The sequence below is a fragment of the Neodiprion lecontei genome, chromosome 5, assembly GCF_021901455.1.
Source record: "Neodiprion lecontei isolate iyNeoLeco1 chromosome 5, iyNeoLeco1.1, whole genome shotgun sequence".
Lineage (NCBI taxonomy): Eukaryota > Metazoa > Arthropoda > Insecta > Hymenoptera > Diprionidae > Neodiprion > Neodiprion lecontei.
Window position 1 is genome coordinate 35,144,059 of NC_060264.1, and position 20,489 is coordinate 35,164,547.

The following is a 20,489-nucleotide window of genomic DNA, read 5'->3' on the forward strand; positions in this document are numbered from 1 at the left end:
GTCCAACTTATAACTGTTACCTGAATCACCATTTCATTCGATAATCTCTTTGCGTAGCTAAAATTGAAATCATCTTAATCTGTGTGCTGATTGTATCAAACTCAGGGCGTAACGGTCTTGAATGACTTTATGCCTAACGGCAGCGTGCGAGCTTCGAGGCGAGCCCAAAACTTGGGTTTATTAGGAGCATGGCATTGCCATGCTTTGCGAATGTTTATCAAATCATAAGTGTGATAAAGGGCAGGTGTTTATCGGTAAAAAGAATCCGCAGAATCAACGAATCAGAGGCGATTACAAAATTGTCATAAAAGCAGAAAACGCCTGATCACAATCAACAATGACACTAGAATAAGCAAAATTCCATACTCGACAACAATCGCAACACTATGTAATGAATAATCATTTTTGATCAACTGTACTGCGGGTTGTCGATTATAAAAATATTGCACAATTTGATGTGCGAATGCGAATCAATTAAATAATCGTGGGATGTTAACGTGCATCGTTTATTTGATAATCCCCTATCACCCACTTGTACACAATCTTTGAGACCATTATCTCTAATCACTCCAAGCTCTTTAAGTGCGCAGTGCAGTTCACGTGACCACAAAGGCGAGATCCTAACTCACGGATTAAGAAATCAGTAAATTATTGGCATTCACGCACCTTTCCATTACACGTGTAATGTGTCGTCAAACGACATGACACGCCCGAATATATGAATGCAAGATAATGCTTTGTAGGTACATACCATGAGTCTCAACACGTGTCGGGGAGAAGAGGGCTCGCCATGAAATCTTATATTAGAAGTTCTGGTCGCCGACTTCCCTACAACAGTTAGATCGGTACCGGGAGGAGGTTCCTTGTGACTTTAGTACTTAATTATTTTTTTTCTCTCTTCGGCCTTAGCTGAAATCCAAGTTTTCGATCACTATGAAACCTTTACTGCACTTCTTCCTCCTTGCTGTGAGTGTGGCGGCTGTTGCTGGGCGTCCCAGTTTGACGTCAGGTAAATATCGATCGGGATATTGCAACGAGTCTAGATTCAAAGTTGTATCTTGAGGGTGGTGATGTTAAAATACATCACGTACGCCGTACTGGCAATCTTCACGTGTTAAGTCATAAGATCTTTTGAAAGAATTCAGCGTGTAATTTATTACATGATTTATCTTATAAAATCGTAAAAATACATCAAAAATCACGTATTCAATTTAAAAAGCACGAACCATCAGATATACCAGATCAAAAATCCTATTAAATCACTATAGATTAATAATCTAGTAAATCGGATGATTCGTGTTTTTGTAATTTGTTATGTAATTTGTTATATGTTTTATCGAATTTACAAGAAAATCATGTAATAAATTACATGTTGAATTCTTTCAAAACATTTTATGATTTAACACATAAACATTTTCAGTAGGGGTGACTTCATGCCATAGTTTTTGGTTTCACGATTTCCACGTTAGGAGCTGCAGTTATATTCAAGTTTATTGCTATACGGTCACGTTTTATGCACATTTACTGTTATCCTGATATTACTTAAGCGCATGATAATTTTGTGTTAGCTACGGCTGGTGCTTGAACAAATAACTTTTATCTAATCCCATCGATAATAAGCGATTGGCAGAAAAAACAAGCAAAAATTCGAATCGTTGGAGTAACAGATTTTTACTAGCGATGGAAATTTGTTCGGAAACAAAGAATAGGCTTAGGATTGAGTCTATAACTATGTGAACTTAATTCAAAGGATAGCAAATACATAAAAGTACGCAAAGACCACGAGATGTGAGAATAAGTAATTTTTTTCGCAGAGGAAGCGGAGGAATCGCGGTGGCATCCGAATTCTCTGGAAAAACTAGATAGGTCAGAGAGATCCCTGGGGAAATTAGGTGTTGCTGATCTTTCGAATGAAACGAGTACGTAATGTAAACATAAACAAAGTGCAGGAACCTGTGCTATGGTCTCATCAGTCATAAAACCATAACTGATTTCGTGTATGACTTATAATTTACCGAACAACCATTGATTCTTTTTATAAATATGTTGTATCATTTCTTCCGTAAGTGTCACACTGATGACCCTATGTGACAATTTTCTTCGTCTCGATTTGACAGCCACAGCTTACTGGTACAATGACGGGCAAACGGCGCTCAAGTCGAAGGCAAAAAACAGGCTGAACACAAACAAAGCAAAGAATGTAATCATGTTCCTCGGTGACGGAATGTCAATTCCTACTTTAATGGCTGCTCGAACGTATCTTGGACAGCTCCATGGGTACAGTGGAGAGGAACATTCTTTGCACTGGGAAACGTTTCCCTTCACTGGATTCTCCAAGGTGACATAACTATAGACAACAGGCTTCATCTAGATTCTGTGAAAGATGGTCAAGCTCAGAATTTCAGTACCCTTTAACTGCTTCCAGACCTACAATCTTAACCGACAAGTAGCTGACTCTGCAAGTACAGCGACGGCTTACCTCTGCGGAGTTAAGACTAACAACGGACAGCTTGGTGTCAACGGTATCGTGACTCGCGGAGATTGCGAAGCCTCAACTGACACTGATAATCATGTGTCGTCCATTGCCGAATGGGCTCTGAACGAAGGAAAATCGGCCGGAATTGTTACGACTACGAGGGTGACACACGCCTCACCCGCTGGAGCATACGCGCACACCTCTGAGCGAAATTGGGAGACCGACGCAGACGTGACGGACGACGGTTACAACCCCACAGTTTGCAAGGACATAGCAACGCAGCTCGTGACTGAATACCCTGGAAAAGACTTTCAAGTAAGTCCTTGACTGATAACCGGAGTAATGGTCGGTTAGCTAATGCGCAAGGTAGTATTGAAAAATGTCCTTATTACGTCAGAGCCTGGTTGTCGGTGCCATTTTATCACCACATAACCTAAGTTTTTAATTCTGATGGAGGCAAATCGTAATTCTTGGGCTTTTAATTTGCTCATGTCACATAAATTAATCAAACATAATCATTAATATGCCTGTTCCTACCATCCATACGCATCAAAACATGGTCAACGGTCAGCTGCCAACCCGATTGCATTAGTTTAATTTTTTTCTACCAGGTGATGCATTGCATAGTGACAATCCCAATAACGAAGTATTTCAGGTTGTTTTAGGCGGTGGACGTCGAACGTTTCTCCCAAACTCAACCGTTGACGACGAAGGTAGTTACGGTTATAGAGAAGATGGTGTGGATTTGATCGAGACCTGGAAGCAGAACAAGGCTGATCGTAACAGCTCGTACAGTTACGTTTGGAACCGAAGTGGCCTCCGGAACGTAATAGACAATCCCGACGATGTCGACTACGTCTTGGGACTCTTCGAGAGTTCCCACTGTCAGTACCACCTGGAATCGACCCCCGAAACTGAGCCCACTCTCGCAGAGATGACGGAAGCGGCCATAAAGATCCTACGGAAGAACGACAACGGGTACTTCCTATTCGTGGAGGGTACGTGGAAGGGTGCAAATTCCGTCGCAACAGAGTGAGAGATTAAACTATAAGCTACCGATTCCTTCTTCCAACTCCAATAGGTGGCCGCATTGATCATGCCCATCATTCATCGTATGCGCACCTTGCCTTGGACGAAACGGTGGAAATGGCGGCCGCGGTTCGTCTTGCGGACCAGCTGACCGAGGAGAGCGACACCCTTATTGTTGTGACGTCAGACCACGCACACGTCATGAGTATATCCGGATACCCAAGTCGCGGAAACGATATTCTCGGGGTCGCCGATATTAGCGGAGTTGACAATCTTCCCTACACAACGCTGAGCTACGCCAACGGTCCTGGATACAAAACGCCATCCAATAGTACCCGATACGACATCTCTGACGACGATTTGAGTAAGACGTTCTGCTTGTCAGGTGTTGTCACATACATTGTAAACCAAAAAATGCGGTTTGGACTTGTATAGAATATTTTCTGGTGTGAATCTAACACTATCTAACGTTCAAGTTCTGAATTGACCAGAAAAAAACAAGACTATAGTGGTTGACACCGGATACTATTAGTCAATTTTAACATAGCATTTTATGCAGTGTAGACATTAGCTATTTCGCAAATATTTTTTTCAATCGCTTTTACTCACAAACCTTGCAGCTCTTGTGAGGTACGAATACGCTGCGACCGTTCCACTGTCTTCGGAAACTCACGGCGGAGACGACGTGGCGATATTTGCTCGTGGTCCGTGGTCCCACCTCTTTTCCGGTACCCTAGAGCAAAGCAGCATTGCCCACTTCATGGCGTACGCAGCCTGTATTGGTACAGGCCTCACGGCTTGCACGTGATGATAGTTGGCAAATCCGTTTTCCCAGCATTTGAGGATTTCAAGACTGAGCACCGATGATACAAAATCCTTATATTTTGTACCCTTGATTGTGTGTTTTGCCGTTATTCAACGAGTGTGAAAAATTCAAGTCATTGTGTTTTCTGAAATAAAGAATAATTCGCAATTACGTAGTACCCGTATAATTTTTTTCACATACCCTCGTTGAAACATAGTCTGATTAATTACCTACGTTTGATGTGCTCCTGTGTAAGACACTTGAGAATGGCCCGTTACAAAATCATTACTAATTTCTCGCTCATTGTCGAATTTTATCTTTAAAACTAATCGCTGCATTGATCTGATGCATTATTACCACGTCAAAGTATCATTGAGCCCCAGTTTCCTGTACTCCCATCATCCCGGTTAAATTACACGTGACAGAAGTCTTGCACGTTGATTAACTGAGTAAGATAATCAGCAGCAGAGCATATAAATTCACTGTAAGCAATTGAGTCGAAATCGTGAGACTTATGAGTCGTGAAAATGTGACCACTGTGACGTTTTTATGTAGGTAAATAAATTAATTGTTTCAAATTATCATGTTGTTATATTATGCATGCATACTGATATTTTGGATTCCGCAGGTCCACGTGGATTCGGTTTTTGCTTACGCAATTGTGCACAAGATTTTTATATAATATTTTTAATCCTAGAACGGTAAGGTTTTTCTTTTTTACTTATTTCGGTATTGTGGGGTGAAAAAACGCCCCAATTTTGTAAATTCCACCTCTCGGATACATCGCATCGTTAATAGTCTCCTATAGGGTACGATTTTATTCGTTTTGTAATAAAGAATCACGTGGGCCAAAAACGTTTTTGCTCGAGTTGTAAGAAATTGCTCGAAAATTGATGTGTCTCGAGTGGAGAACGTAAATTGTTCACTTGCGGCCGGAAATTTAAATTCGCGTGGGGTGTTCCCCCCCCCCCCCCCCCCCCCCCCCGTTACTGTTCTAGGATTAACGCAAGAAATTATTCACTAATAAATTGGAAGTGGAATACTTCGCAGGGAGCGAAAATTAATTCGTTGTAGATTAATCAAAACATCTTTCAGATGTGCTGTATAATTATGCTAGATCTGTGATGAACTGTTTATTGATGTGTCAACCGTTGTTTACTATAATTACGTAGCCAAGCGATGTCACATTTATTTTAGCCATACCCAACGAATTCCTTAAACAGAAACAAAAGTAGGTATAACATATCATAAATGCCGAATATTCGCACTTCACGTATTTATAAACTTTCAATTAACAACGAAGTCCACGTCCTACTGACCATAGTAATCTCTGTCTCTTTAAAATGTTGATCTCAAGTTACGATTTGAGCGTAATTATCAATCGTAACATCGTACTTTCAAGATTATTTCTTAATAGGTAATCCTGTGATGTACAGACGTTAACATGTTGCGTATATCTAACGGCAGATAACACTTACCAATATGAATCCAACTTTGCTTCGGGGCGAAGAGGGCAGCCGTTTAGGCTTATAAGTATAAGTTCTTCGAGGTAGTAGCCTTTCAGCAGTTAGATCATTGCCGTGAAGTGCTTGATTGCCATATCATCAGTTGTCCGTCGCCACTGCGTTTCTTGGTGATCGGCCCCTGTTCTTTGGTTACCATGACGTCACTGTGGCACATCCTACCGGTTGCCCTGATCGTGGCGGTGGTAGCTGGTCGTCCGGACATATCCCGAGGTAAATATGCTTTCAATGTTGACATGCGATCACACAGGTGTCATCGATTTGATTGTGAGGAAATATTGAACTTGACTGTCTATCACAATTAAGTCTTATTTTAGTTAAGATACAGTTGTTTTACTTGAAAATATGTGAAGTGGGTGAAGTGGCTTCGATTGTGATGAGCGATTATAGAATAAAAAACGTTGCTTTTTATGGAAAAACAAAACCGCAGTCGACAACTGATCACGAAAACGTTTAATATTTGGTATAGCAAAGGCTTTTCCATCGTTTAATTTGGTCTACACGGGTTTGAGATATTCTGGAATCAGAACACCTTCTGATAATCGTATACCTTACAGTCTATAACATCTCTGATAACCTTGTTCACCATATCTCATCGTTTCAATTTTTCACCTGCCTACATTTATCGATTAAAACATCATCCACTCGACGTCTGTCTAAAGGTTATTGCATGATGGATATAATTCATCGCACATCCATTGGACTTCTGCGACATCACGGGATATAAATTATCGGGTGTGATAATCATCTCATGCGTTATTAGATTTCAATTATTGGTGGTGTTGTACCAACGAGAATTGTGGTTGAGAATCCCATTGAAAGTTTATCGGACCAATTGTAGGTATAAACGGGTATCGTTTATGGAATGTGTAAGCTATCAGGATTAAGACTGTGCAAAATCATTTTTCTTTAATAGCGGACATAGAGGAAGAATATTGGCACCAGACTGGCAGGTACACTGCTGGGCGATCACTGGATAGATCTGGATCACAGACTAGTCGAAGTTCAGCTGATCTTGAGGATGAAACGAGTAAGAATTATTTGCTCTCAAGTTACTCTGAGAACACCTTGCTATTGTCTGGTAAAACACCGTAAATGGCTAAGGCGTTCAGAAATTTGATGGTGAAATTCCTACTCTCAAGACTTTCTAATTGTAAGTTTAGTATGCCAATCTCTAAGGAACTGTGACTTCAATACCATATGAGATATAATTGACAGCCTCAGCTTACTGGAATAACCTGGCGCAGTCTATGCTAAAGACGAAAACAAAAGTACGTCAGAATACAAATCAAGCTAAAAATATCATCATCTTCCTTGGAGACGGCATGTCCATTCCCACTTTGGCGGCTGCGCGAATGTACCTGGGACAGCTGAAGGGTGAAACTGGAGAAGAGGATGAATTGCACTGGGAATCATTTCCCTACAGCGGTCTTTCCAAGGTATTATACTACAGTTCGCTTTAAGAATCAATGGATTTACTTCAGAGTCGTTGGAACGTGTGGCAAAGTTTATCGTACATATTGAAACAACTTTGTTCGTAGACCTACTGCGTGGATTCACAAGTCGCTGATTCCGCATGTTCAGCAACGGCCTATCTCACCGGAGTTAAGACGAACGATGGAGTGATCGGCTTGAACGCTGGAGTGTCCTACGGAGATTGCGAGGCCATGACCAATACCAGCAACCACTTATCGTCCATTGCCCAGTGGGCTTTGGAAGGAGGAAAATCAGCCGGTATTGTGACCACGACCAGAGTAACGCACGCTTCGCCGTCAGGCACGTATGCAAGAACCGCTGACAGAAATTGGGAGTCCGACGCTGACGTAAATGACGACGGTTTCAACGCCTCGGTCTGTCTGGACATCGCGACTCAGCTCATCACGACGTATCCTGGTCAAGATTTCCAGGTACCTACAAAACTCGAACTTTGAATTGTCTCTTTACCAGGGAATGTGCGAATGAGTAATTAACGCAGGTAATCCTCGGTGGTGGACGTCGCGAATTTCTCCCGACCACAACCGTCGACGACGAGGGTGATTACGGGTACAGAGAAGACGGCGTCGACCTTATCGAGACCTGGAAGCAGGACAAAACTGATCGCGACAGCTCGTACAGTTACGTTTGGAACAGAAGCGGACTCCGACAGATCATCGACAACCCCGACGATGTTGACTACCTTCTAGGTCTGTTTGAGAGCAGTCACTGCCAGTACCAATTGGAGGCGGATCCAGTGACGGAACCGACTCTCACCGAGATGACTGAAGCGGCGATAAAGATTCTGCAGAAAAACAGCAACGGGTATTTCCTCTTCGTCGAAGGCAAGTCATGGATTGCAACGATTCGTTTGACAGAATTTTGAAAAAACGCATTGTGACTACGATTCGCTCATTTCTGCTTTATTCAAACCCGGATAGGGGGTCGCATAGATCACGCTCATCACAGCACCTACACTCGCTTGGCTTTGGCTGAGACGGTGGAACTCGCGTCGGCCGTTCGTATTGCCGATGAAATGACGGACGAAAGCGACACCTTGATTCTCGTGACAGCGGATCACGCTCACGTCATGAGTTTATCCGGATATCCAGTGCGCGGTAACGACATCTTGGGACTGTCTGGCATCAATGGCGCGGATGGTCTGCCATACACGACCCTCAGCTACGCAAACGGGCCTGGATACAAAACGCCTTCGAACAGCACTCGCTATGACCTTTCGGAAGACGACTTTAGTAAGCCGTTCTGCTTCCCTTTCGTCGCGTTTGCGCTGCCCTGATGAAAATGATTTCTACGATTTTCAATTTTTCGAGAAATTGTTAGACATTTCATACAATTTTGTTCCAAAAAAATGGTTTTCCTACAAAATCGTAAATATGCATAGTTTGTCATAAAAACTTGTAGATTTTCATGAAAATTTGTATCTTGTCAGCAAAAAATTTACAAGCTACTGCAATTTGTTAACGAAAATTAACAATTCTTCACGATAAACTATTCGTATTTACAATTTTCTTAGAAATAATACGAAATGTTTTAATTTCTGTAATTATTCGTAGTAGTAGAAATTTTCATCAAGGTGATCATACAGCGTTGACATCGTTTGTAATTTTTTGTCACCTTGCAGCCTACGTAAGATACGAATATCCCGCAATGGTCCCCCTCAATTCGGAAACCCATGGCGGAGACGACGTCGCTATCTTCACTCGTGGTCCATGGTCGCATCTGTTTACCGGAACTCTGGAACAGAACACCATTCCTCACTTCATGGCGTACGCCGCTTGTATTGGCAGCGGCCTCACGGCTTGCACGTGAAACTTTCAGGCAGTTCGGCGTGATCCATAATTACCTCAGAATATTAATAAACATTAATTTTTTCACAGCCGAATGTTGAATTGAATTAATCAGTCGAAAGATCCTGCGTTTCCTACCCAATCCTCCACGGAAAATGTCGAAATCTCTTGTGCACAACCGAACGAAACTTTATACAGTACATCCTTATACAGGTTGAGGAAAAAGTATGGAAACCCCTAAAAATTTCGCGGGGTTCGGTGAAAAACTAATTACTAAGGTTAAATCATAAGTCATTTTTAACAAAGGATTCAATGATAACCTTCGATTTAACCTTAAACCTCATCTTCAAGGTCATTTAGAGATCAACTTTGATTTTTTAAGTCGGTACACCCATTTTTAATGTTAGAATCGAATACAGCGGGAAATTTTACATTTCTTAAATTTCTTCTGAAAATTTCCCACTCTTTCTGATTCTGGCACAAAAAATGGGGGTTCCCATTTGAAAGATCAAAGTTGATCTCAAAATAATCTTGAAGGTGAGGTTCAAGGTGCAATCAAAGGTCAGGCTTCGATCCCTTGTTAAAAATGACCTAAGATTGAACTTTGGTAATTTTTTTTCTCACCAAACCCCGCCAGGCTACTAAGGTTTTTCATACTTTTTCCTCACCCTGTATATTACGTATAATTTTTTAGTTCCGTGAATGGTATAGATTGTAGATTTTTAGTTAACATGATGTTAACGACAGTGTAGCCATAACGAGTGCAACGGATATTATACAATGACATGAGTATCTGTAAACAGTAAATAACAAAAGGCTCTCCTGGTCATGGGAAATAGCCATGAATGTCAGAGGTTTTTTAATCCGTTCCTCAGCAACGAGGTATGAATTATTAATGCGTTTTTGCCTAAATTAAAAATTAAAAAAATAAATTTTCCTCAACCAAATTAGGGGAGTCGGAAGTAATGCAAACTTTTTTATCATACTCGTTTATCTCTATTTCGTACTGCGCGAATTCATCATAAAACATTGTTGATCAGTCTTCTGATCGTGGGATACAAATGAAAAACGTCTAGCGTCCATTGTATGTCAAAGAGTGAATATTTATCACCCGATCGTTCCACCGAGATGGGTATCGGTGAATAGAAGTTGTTTGTTCGAAATAAATTGCAGTTGAAAAGAAAAATTGCGTTGGCACGTATATTGACAATGGTTAACAATACTGCGACGTTGACATCGGAGATCATAATATGTATTGTTGCGAATATCTGCTTCGAAAAATATTTTCTCACAGTTACGAGACAAAGAAACAGCCAATGCAACGGGCATTTTCCACGATCGTGGGATTACTAATAAACGATTTCCGCCTATGCGTACTGTATTAAAAAAAATCCTCAGAGACTATTCCTCCGAATGATGTTAAATCTAGGCTTGCTGTACTCGCAGTTTTTCAACATTCCTCCGTATCCTCGACACACGGTGTCTCAATAACGTGCAAAAGTGAGAGTGACAGTGAGAGTAAGATAATGCTTTGTGCCGTGCCGTGCCTTTCCATGCAAGGTTCAAATCGCTGAGTTATGTATACCCCATACACACACATTATACACCTGCTTCTACTGCAATCGTTGTGTGATTTCAGATCAACGTAACATCGTAAAATGCCAGTTCTACATTCAGGGTTTGCATGCTTTTTGGAATCTGAAATTCCCCGACTATTCCAGGTATTCCCGCCTGAAAATAGGATTGTTCCAGTAATCTGTCTAGAAATATACCACTGATGATTGCCAAATTTTTTTACACATTACTTACTAATATCTTCAATCTTACCTACATAGTAACTATCTTACTGTCTAACTACCAATTTACAAACAATAGCCTGCGATTTCCCGTGAGAAAAAAAAAAACGAAAGAAGGTTTGTCATTAAATAATAAATATACAATGTACGAAGTGGTGCGACGAAAATACATTTTGATTGCAATCTTTTCTTTCTTAACATTTACTTTGTATAAGAACGAGTTTATTTCTTCGACAGTCTCAAAATTCCCTGAGCTTTACAAGTTTCTAGGTTTGCGCGTACGAATTCTCGACATTCCCGTCTCCAGACTGAAGTGGGAAAACCAAAAATTTGTCCCGTCTTTCAGCGATTGACGCGAACAGATGGAGATCGGTAGTCTGAATGTATTATAAGATTATGACTGACGTCATGCATGACGCGTTCGCGGAATAGTCGAGGACCTTTACACACATGAGGATAACCTCGAGTTAGATCTGACTTTTAACTATCCATACCGGAATTTCCTTGAGCGTTGTACATGTAGCTGCACCATAACTTTGACGTATATGTGCTCTCACAGCCGGGATTCAGCGTGCTAAATCAGATCAGCAACAGACACAGGTAGATAATTTAAGAATGCGGAGCTCAGTGCACTCGGAATTGTCATTCTGTCAACGTATTTGTATAGGGTCTACGAAACTTTCTCATTTTTGATCAGCGAATGATGGACTATAATGTTACATAAATATGAGTTGATTTGTTCGAATGTATGACAAAAAGTAAATAAGAAAGTGTGAAAGACTCGCTCCACTTCGACATCTACGTGCAAGAGAGTATATATTAGGTATAACCAGAGTTCGGTGAATTGGAACATAACGATTTCGATATTTAGGAATTTTTATCCTTTCAGAAAAGATTCAAAAAAGTGTTCACATCTCCACGGTCAGGTTATAGCAGCGTTGCTATAAATGCTACGATTCATTGGCAGTTACCGTTAACAATGGCACTGAAGTCTGTAACGCCACGAGCAAATGAAAGAGTCCGAAAAGAATGTGCCTGCTATTAAACTTTTTTTTCTCGTACGATGGCGCACACTAATTTAGCGATGCCGCGGTAAAAGAGGCTGCCCAAAACATAAACCTTCCCGCGGACCACATTCAGGACGAAGCAAGGGGGGAAAAAGAGGATGATAAAAAATATCCGGTGGTAACCGAATAGCTGAGGTCAGAGAGGCGAAGTACAACTATCCCTACTTCGTAACGAACGATGTTAAACTTTTCCAACTGGTGATCACCGACAGGCAGTAAGTGGTTCGACTTCGGCAGAACAGCACCTGCAGATCTCCGCCTCCTTCGCTGCTGTCCACCTGCTCCCGTAAATCGCGTCGAAAGCAGTATATCACCCTGTAGTGGTCCATAGTCTGTGGGTTTCGATTCTGGGTGTTATGCTCACGCAGTGTCCACCCGCATTTGAATCGCTAGACTTGGGCTGGTGAGGCAATTGGGACCAACCCGCGGGCAGGATGGTCGTGCCAAAGGTGGGTAGGCGATATTCCGATAAACCCTTATAACACTGTCAGAAAATTCACGATGTCAATTAAAGTACAAACATCGTCGGTGTAAATCGGTCGATACTCGACACCAAGTGGTCTTAAAATCAACACCAAAATGGTGTGGACTTCTACAGAATATTCATTTAACACCGCATTTCCAACAGTGTAACTTCAAAATTGTGAGAGAAAATCAGAGCGGCGATATAAGTCGCGAAAAAGTGCTCGTCTCGTGAACATTGATTGAAAAAAAGAATCGGTCGGAAATCGTTACGCATACGTATATATTTCGCAAAGGTTGTCTGTCAAGCCGAGTACATGATGTAGTCCTGTTTTGTATACCAAGACGTAAATTGGTAAGATACATTTGTGAAATCGGTAAAAAAAAAAAAAAAAATTGAGAACACGTTTTATCTCGCAATCGCAGTAGTGTAATACATTCCGAAAGTGTGGACACCGTGAAGTTTGGATGGTTTGGTTTTTCTTGTGCAGGTACCGTGCAACTGAATGATGCGTATAAAATATACTTGCTACTTCGGCATTGATCAATAAATTATGGCCAGCGAACAACTATGCGTCAAAGAATAGCATTGAAAATAGAAAGTGCCCTAAGACGGAATCTCGACTCAAGTCCGTTTAACATCGGGATTCACGCTTTGTAATACACGCGAGTCCCTTTAAAACAATTAACATACTTTTGCCACTACCCGATGTCGAAGCGTGTTTCATAGTCAACAAAATTGACGTTTACGGTTTCATTATAAATCCGAACAGTTTTTTAACTGCTCGCTATCTTCCGAGGATTTTAAATTGGCACAGTTTATAGAATACTTGTTCTCAGAAGACGACCGATTTCTGGAGAATGTGACGAGCCTAGGAAAAATCAGGTTCTGAATATTGGTTTTGTAATAATATATGCACACGGCCGCGTCGCATCAACTAGGCGATGCAAAAAGTGAAGGTCGAAATCAGCTAGTTACCATTCATGGCAGAGTGAACGTCAATAGAACAACCCGCGACAGCGAGATAGCATTTCGTGTTTGCGATCTTGCGATACTTTCATAGTCAACGGTAATAAAAGCCGGTAAATTATCGACCCAGCATTCGATTCGATATAACAATTTCAAACCATAGCCGAACTATTCGCATGCCGGTGTTATACGGAATACCCATACATTCGTAGATGCCTGTAAGACTAGTCGGTCAGGCGTTATGTCATTATTAAGCACGTGGGGAATACCGTGGCTCGCACACAAACCAGAATCGCGGCGAAATATATTTCAGATTACGACTGGTGCCCCTTTCATCAGCCGTTGCGTAACCTGAGTGTTTCTTTCGTAGGATGGGAGGCGGAATCCGTCCTTTCTCGGCGACGACGGTGCAGCCGTCGATCTGGGTAAGGTGAGTACGATATCAAGACGAGTTTGTTCGGTGTGATTCCACCCCATCGGCAATTTCTGATCCTTGAACAATATTTCAGGAAATCGCGAGGGAGTATGGGAATAATGATTCCAACTTCGGTCACTTTCAAACGCCGTCCACCGCACCTAAGGAACAAATGGTAAGCTGGTCCTAAGCCTCTTCGAATCCCGTAATAAAACATGGTCGTCATCACGATTTCAGACCATAGCCGAGGACGGCGAGGAGCGAGCGACTTGGGGAAGTGGACTCGAGTTTTTGATGTCTTGTATCGCGATGTCCATTGGCCTGGGCAACGTGTGGCGATTTCCTTTCACGGCGTACGAAAACGGTGGCGGTGCCTTCCTCATTCCGTATATAATCGTCCTCTTCGTCGTCGGCAAGCCGTTCTACTATCTCGAAATGATAATGGGCCAGTTCACCAGCAGATCATCGGTCAAGATGTGGGCCCTGGCTCCTGGCTTTAAAGGTGTCGGCTGGGCGCAGATGTTCTCGATGATCTCCGTCGGGACGTATTACTGCTCTCTGATGTCCTTGACGCTATTTTATCTGATCAAAAGTTTCAGCTACGAACTCCCGTGGTCTAGGTGCCTTGAGGAGTGGGATGGCTGCGTGGACTCTGTCAAGTCCAACGATTCAGTAATAGCCGGAAACGGGACGATGAGAAGTTCCGCGGAGCTATACTTCTCGTGAGTTCTGCTATCAAAAGATAAGCCAACTCACAAGGAAGGTATCAAAGGTCGATCTCTTCGATTTGATTTCTTTTGTAATATGTTGTAGTAGACTAAAAACCACCCTTTAAAGTAAGGCATGTCAAGAGGTGATTTGGCAGTTTTACCCACAAAAACATAATATTTTTTAACCAATCCAACTGGAGAAGTCTTCTCATATCGAGAAATGAAAAAAGCAATTCTCTCAGTATTAAAAAAAAAAAAATTAAAACTGCGAAATTTTCACTCGACATGCCTTATTTTGGAGGGTGGTTTCTCCCCCTTAAAGTGTTTGATGGCAGATAAAAAAATGCACATCACTCGGTCTTTAGTTTACTATAACATATTACAAAAGGAATCAAATCGAAGAGATCGACCTGGGATACCTTTATTGTCAGTGCAGGATAAAGTTTACAACATCTTGTTATACTATAGGAAAACTGTTCTGAGGGAAAAGGAGAACATTGATGATGGCATCGGGCTACCTGATTGGAGGCTTACGTTGTGCCTACTTTTCGCATGGTGTTGTATATTCGGCGTACTTGCCCGCGGAGTGAAGGGATCCGGGAAGGCGGCCTACTTTCTGGCCATCTTTCCCTACATAATTATGATAGCTCTGCTCATCCGAGCTGTGACCCTCGAAGGCGCCATCGACGGAATCATTTTCTTCATCAAACCGAATTGGGAGAAACTGTTCGACCCGAACGTCTGGTACGCAGCGGTTACGCAGTGTTTCTTCTCTCTGTCGGTTTGCTTTGGCGGAGTGGTTATGTACTCGTCGTACAACGAATTCGACCACAACATATACAGGTATATTTCGATAAATCTAGACAGTTTCGCTCCCACGTAATCAGGTTTTTAAGGATAGTGAACCATGCGATAATTCTGACTCTTCCTCAGAGACGCGATGGTTGTAACGACCCTCGACACTTTCACCAGTCTCATGGCTGGCTTCACGATATTTGGAATACTCGGTAATCTCGCCCACGAACTCGGCACCGACGATATTCGCAACGTTGTTCGGGGAGGCACTGGTCTCGCCTTCATATCGTATCCAGACGCCATCGCCAAGTTTTCGGTGTTGCCACAGGTACGTTTACGATTAGCTTCTCTCGCGTTCCTATTGCATGTGAGAATTAACTGAGCAAATCTATCTCTCAACTGGTCATTTCAGGCCTTCTCCTTTCTATTCTTTCTCATGCTATACGTATTGGGCATCGGCAGCGCCATTGCCTTGGCCGGTGGAATAAACAGCGTGATCTGCGACCAGTTCCCAACCTGGAAACACTGGCACGTTGTCCTAGGAACGTCCATCTTCGGGTTTCTGGTTGGAATGGTCTACTGCACCCCGGTAAGTATGCAAATTCATGCAATTTAACCGTTGGTCTGACGATTTCTTTCACCCCGAAAACAGGGAGGCCAGTTTGTGCTTCAGTTAGTCGATTACTACGCAGGATCCTTCATCGTCTTTGTACTCGCCACGTTTGAGGTGACTGGTATATTTTGGGTCTACGGACTGGAGAACTTCATTGACGATGTTGAGTTCATGCTCGACAGACGGCCGTCGGTTTACTGGAGGCTATGTTGGGGCGTCGTGACGCCGCTTCTTCTCGCTGCGATTCTTATTTACACGATCGCGATAATGGAGCCGTTGAAGTACAGCGGTATTTCGTATCCAGACAGTGCCCACAGTAAGATCATTCTCCCTGATCGACAGTACGTTTCTTAAATTCAAAAATATTCATCCGTGGATACATTTCAGCTGCTGGATGGCTGCTCATGACATTTGGAGCTATCCAAATTCCCCTGTGGATGGGGGTGACGATAATTTCCAAGCGAAATCTGGGGCTACCCGAGGTGAGTTGCTCTTCGGGTTAAACAAGTACTACTAACAAGTTCACGGATCCTAGATATAAGGAGAATGATCGACATAGGTTTTTTTGGTTTTATTTGCGGCCAGAAAAAAGGAGAAATATCATTTTCTCACAATGTCCATGAGGGTAGAACTGGTGATATCAATGTCAGGTTGACGGCGTCCGTTTGTTATTGTTTGTATCACGTGGTATGACGGGCATTCTCCTTCTTGAATTTAACAAACCTGACGTTAGCAACTCTAGCGCCCCTAGTGTAGAAAGATCTTATTCTAGATTTTCGGCCGTTTCTTATGCATTACGATCGTTTTCCCTATATCTCCCCATTTTTGGTGCAGAATTAGTAATGTTAATTTCTTCCACTCGGCTCGTTCCTCTTCTTCGGTCGTTCGAAACATGTAAAACCAGCAGCTGTCAACATTTGGTCATCACTTAATACTCATAATATTTGAACGACCAAAGAACACAGACGCTATGAGTGTCAAAAAATCGGTACTACTAACTCTGCGCTAAAATGTGGCCCAATTTTGTATTCCGGAATTTCGTCTCCTACTCTGTTACTTTCTGAACCCTACTATCGATAGTTCAAGCGTCGTCCGCAATTTGAAGCAGCAGACTATATCACAATTTTCAATAACCGTTATGTCCGCACCTGCAGATGATATACGCCGCTTTTGAGCCTTCCAAACACTGGGGCCCAAAAAACCCGGCGCGACTGGCTTCCTGGCGCGAATTCAAGGAATGTGCTAGAAAAAGACGAGCCGAGAGGACCGCCTCAAAGGCTAAGCAGATCCTATATGTGCTGGTAGGCTGCGAGGAAAAGTTGTAATCTAAATCCCAGTTACATGGAATATTCATCATCACCATTGACGCTTTGCCGATTGCCAATTAGATTTAACAGGATAAGGCACTTTACACGTAATTTTTTTATTTCTCGACTTTATTACGCTACGTTTGTAAGACACATGCCAAGTGCAAGCACATCAGGCCAATCAATGTATAGTATAAATATCACGAAGATAAAAAATTAGATCGCTAGAAAGTTGCTAAATCAAAACTTCGAGAAGTTGCACTTGTTATAATTGATACTGTAATTATTATTGTTTTTATTGTTTTTATTATTATTATTATTATTATCATATCTATTTTGTAAGGAAACATAAATTTCTTTGCGAAATTTTTTTTATAACCATCTCGTGTTATACGGTCATTGCAGTAACAAACATTTCCTAATAATTGTATTCACTGTTTGTTGCTAATTTATTATTACTCACAATCTATGTGCTACCTCCATGATGGAAAATGGTATTTACTCAACGGGAGATATCAACGCTTGTTTTTTTTTTTTTTGTTTCATTTTAGCTACGCTGTGCGTATACATAGATATGTAATATATACGAGTTCCGATTGCAAAAAGGGCAATGATTCACGGCTGTGTTTCGCAATTATCAGTATTTCTTTTAGTAAATAAGTTGACGGTTTTTCGTGTGTAGAAAAAAGAGAGTACAATTTTATCTCTTGGCAATGATGACATAGCAAAAAAGTGGACAAAAAATATTAATCAATTATACGTATATCTATTTAAATACATACTGTATACCTACTTTATACTCATTTCTATCGACATTGAGATGACGGGAACCTTCATTCATATGAAGCAGGCATCCTAGTCCGCTTCGTAATCGATAAAATTCCAGTCCTCGACCAACTCTTCTTCCATATCCTGGACACGATCCAAGTCCTCCGGTTCAGAGACCACCTGTTGACGAAAATGTCGGAGTCAAGTTCACGAATACCGTCAATGGATTAACAGATTGACTGGTACGAGTTTTCCAGATTTCCTGCCAAAACCGGTAGCCACACACGTTGACTGAACCGACCAAATTAGACCAAAATTGGTACGCGGAGTTTTTTTGGGTCCCTGGTCCTAAAACTTATTTTTTGAATTTGTTACATCCTGGGAGTAAAAATAGGGGTGGGTCAGGGTAAATTTTCCGTTTTATTATGAATTTCGTTGTTATATTGAAATTCGAAATTTTGGAATCTGCGATTTCGTTGCAAAAGCTAATTTTATGAATCTGCCACCCCCTGAGGATGAAGATAGGGGCTTTTCAGGGTAAATTTTAAGTTTCATTGTAAATTTTTTCACCTTCAGTTGCAGATTTAGGTATGCAGTTTTATTTTGACTATGGCTAAGTTTTTACTACATACTTTATGCTTATTTTTCTCTTCTTTTAGTGTCCAATTTTGGATTCATAGTCAGCGATCCGAAAAAAAACCCAACTGATGATTTTCAGATCGACTGTCTAGTTCTACAAAAGTTTCAAGTATTGCCGTCGCCATTTTGGATCCTCTATTTTGCAATTCTTCAAATCTGATAAGGGAGTCGTCATCGGCGTCCCAAAAAAGAACCCAGTAATGATTTTTAGATGAACTGCCTAGTTTTACAAAAATTTCTATTATTGTCGTTGCCATTTTGTATCCTTTAATTCTGTTAATGAATTCATCATCACCGACTCCAAAACCCCCCGTGTAACAAGTTTCAAAAGACTTATTCCACTTCTTGACTTTTTGGTACAAGGGTGCTGAGGCCTGGTCGTAATTACCGGTAATTAAAGCCACCATTTTCAGTCCCTCATATTAAATTTTTCAATTTTGCTTACCAATTCGGATTCAACGACCCCAAAGACGATAGTATACTAATTTTTGTTCAAATCCATCGAGAAATAACAGAGTTATTAAAAAATGTGCATGTATTCAGCATTACCTGTCAATCGGTCAATAAGGAACCCCGATAATGAAATAAAAAGCAAGCTTCAAAGCTGCTCGATGAATCGATAAAAACCCAACTCTGACCTTGATTCGAAGTCTTTCTCTCTCAGCCTGAAGCTCAGCGTCGAATTCTTTCTGCTTTTGTGCACGCTCTTCACAAATCTTCAACCATAAAATAGATCGAACGATATTCAGTCGAGTATCATTGTGATCTGATTTCAGTGTTTACTCATGTATTTTACATAACCAGTAGACCTGCATATCTTTGTACCTTGTAGTTGAGAAGCCAGTGACCGAAATACTCAGCAGGATTGTAAGGCTTTTTGCTGGTAATATCGCTGAGGGCCTTCGTCAAGGGATTTCTGAAATTACTCATCAAGTAAAAACCCTCGAGAGTCATATACTCTTCCGAATAAGACTGCATCGATGGGCAAGATTCTTCCGACCGGCTGCGTTGCTCAGCCAATACTTGCCAAGTGCCCAACATTCGGGCTATCTCTTCGTCAGTGAAACCCAATGCTTTCAATAATCTGAATAAAATCGTCACGGTACTTAGTAGTGGTTTTTTTACATTCGTTTACTTGAACCGAAATTGGAAACTGGTAGCAGATAGACGACTCCGACTGACCTTTAAACTTGCAAACTGGTTTTAGGATAAACTGGTTCACCTGATTGTCTCGTCGTTGAGCCCGTAGGTAAGAATCCGTTTCAACAGATCGTCGCTGATGCCTTTGCTTCGAAGTAGATCAGCGAGATCATTTTCAAGGTCACGCTTCCCTTCATTGGCGATCAATTCGACGAGCCGTAGAGCTGCGGATGTCTTGTCTGGGTCATCGAACAGTTCCTTCCCATCAGCTCCGAATGTCTGGCCAGCTTTGAAACTCCGTATATCGTCCGGATCCAGACCCGACAGCCTCATCAGTTCGATCTGCGATATAGAAATTCACCTTATGAACCGTTCGTCGAGTACAACCCGAGCACAAGGTCGTCCTGGAAATCAAATTACCTCTCGATCCCCGATTCCAGAAAGTAGCGAGAGCGACGACAGCAGCAACTGACGCAATTCCCGCTTCGTGTAAGGTCCAGCTGTTACTTCCACGTGGGTGCCGGTCTTCTCAAGGACAACCTTCTCCGGCATTTCTTTGTACGGTGGTCTCGACATTCTCGCTTCTTTCGGTGTGCAAGTTGAACGGAACAGAATAAAGGCGAGGATGGTGATCACGACGAAAGTATGGTTATCTCTCTGGAGACGATCACGGATTGCCTCGCTACTGAGACA

The 20,489-nt window shown here is 41.8% G+C and overlaps 4 protein-coding genes across 4 annotated transcripts; 3 read left to right on the forward strand and 1 right to left on the reverse strand.

The window, feature by feature from the left end:
• The first annotated feature begins 860 nt into the window (after window positions 1–860).
• Window positions 861–4,481, forward strand: LOC107217236 (membrane-bound alkaline phosphatase-like). Its single transcript, XM_015654655.2, has 7 exons — window positions 861–1,009; window positions 1,815–1,919; window positions 2,118–2,338; window positions 2,426–2,791; window positions 3,132–3,474; window positions 3,558–3,869; window positions 4,126–4,481. Exons 1-7 carry the CDS (start codon window positions 934–936, stop codon window positions 4,311–4,313), a joined length of 1,611 nt encoding a protein of 536 aa, XP_015510141.1. The 5' UTR covers window positions 861–933; the 3' UTR covers window positions 4,314–4,481.
• A 1,384-nt stretch (window positions 4,482–5,865) lies between these two features.
• On the forward strand, window positions 5,866–9,209 carry LOC107217319 (membrane-bound alkaline phosphatase). The gene is made up of 7 exons (XM_015654815.2): window positions 5,866–6,046; window positions 6,750–6,863; window positions 7,052–7,272; window positions 7,375–7,740; window positions 7,809–8,151; window positions 8,248–8,559; window positions 8,949–9,209. Exons 1-7 carry the CDS (start codon window positions 5,971–5,973, stop codon window positions 9,134–9,136), a joined length of 1,620 nt encoding a protein of 539 aa, XP_015510301.1. The 5' UTR covers window positions 5,866–5,970; the 3' UTR covers window positions 9,137–9,209.
• Window positions 9,210–12,186: 2,977 nt separating this feature from the next.
• Window positions 12,187–18,041, forward strand: LOC107217308 (sodium-dependent nutrient amino acid transporter 1). The gene is made up of 10 exons (XM_015654797.2): window positions 12,187–12,426; window positions 13,780–13,839; window positions 13,919–13,999; window positions 14,062–14,546; window positions 15,003–15,377; window positions 15,468–15,657; window positions 15,742–15,918; window positions 15,982–16,258; window positions 16,330–16,424; window positions 17,097–18,041. The coding sequence occupies exons 1-10, from the start codon at window positions 12,412–12,414 to the stop codon at window positions 17,265–17,267; spliced, it is 1,926 nt and encodes a 641-aa protein (XP_015510283.1). The 5' UTR covers window positions 12,187–12,411; the 3' UTR covers window positions 17,268–18,041.
• LOC124294767 lies at window positions 17,756–19,738 on the reverse strand. Its single transcript, XM_046741738.1, has 3 exons — window positions 19,482–19,738; window positions 19,295–19,372; window positions 17,756–18,197 (listed from the first exon to the last, which is right to left on the reverse strand). The coding sequence occupies exons 1-3, from the start codon at window positions 19,695–19,697 to the stop codon at window positions 18,105–18,107; spliced, it is 387 nt and encodes a 128-aa protein (XP_046597694.1). The 5' UTR covers window positions 19,698–19,738; the 3' UTR covers window positions 17,756–18,104.
• Between the last annotated feature and the right edge of the window lie 751 nt (window positions 19,739–20,489).

Bases quoted from the DNA above. Each gene is read 5' to 3' on its own strand.
- LOC107217236 (XM_015654655.2), top strand. From the start codon at position 934: ATGAAACCTTTACTGCACTTCTTCCTCCTTGCTGTGAGTGTGGCGGCT. The intron at 1,010-1,814 runs GTAAATATCGAT...TTTTTTTCGCAG, and splicing joins GCGTCCCAGTTTGACGTCAG to AGGAAGCGGAGGAATCGCGG. The intron at 1,920-2,117 runs GTACGTAATGTA...TCGATTTGACAG, and splicing joins TGATCTTTCGAATGAAACGA to CCACAGCTTACTGGTACAAT.
- LOC107217308 (XM_015654797.2), top strand. The intron at 13,840-13,918 runs GTGAGTACGATA...ACAATATTTCAG, and splicing joins CAGCCGTCGATCTGGGTAAG to GAAATCGCGAGGGAGTATGG. The intron at 16,259-16,329 runs GTAAGATCATTC...GATACATTTCAG, and splicing joins GTATCCAGACAGTGCCCACA to CTGCTGGATGGCTGCTCATG.
- LOC107217319 (XM_015654815.2), top strand. From the start codon at position 5,971: ATGACGTCACTGTGGCACATCCTACCGGTTGCCCTGATCGTGGCGGTG. The intron at 7,273-7,374 runs GTATTATACTAC...CTTTGTTCGTAG, and splicing joins CCTACAGCGGTCTTTCCAAG to ACCTACTGCGTGGATTCACA. The intron at 8,560-8,948 runs GTAAGCCGTTCT...GTCACCTTGCAG, and splicing joins CCTTTCGGAAGACGACTTTA to CCTACGTAAGATACGAATAT.
- LOC124294767 (XM_046741738.1), bottom strand. From the start codon at position 19,697: ATGTTGGGCACTTGGCAAGTATTGGCTGAGCAACGCAGCCGGTCGGAA. The intron at 19,373-19,481 runs GTACAAAGATAT...TTATGGTTGAAG, and splicing joins ACTGGCTTCTCAACTACAAG to ATTTGTGAAGAGCGTGCACA. The intron at 18,198-19,294 runs GTCAGAGTTGGG...TTTCGTCAACAG, and splicing joins GAGAAAGACTTCGAATCAAG to GTGGTCTCTGAACCGGAGGA.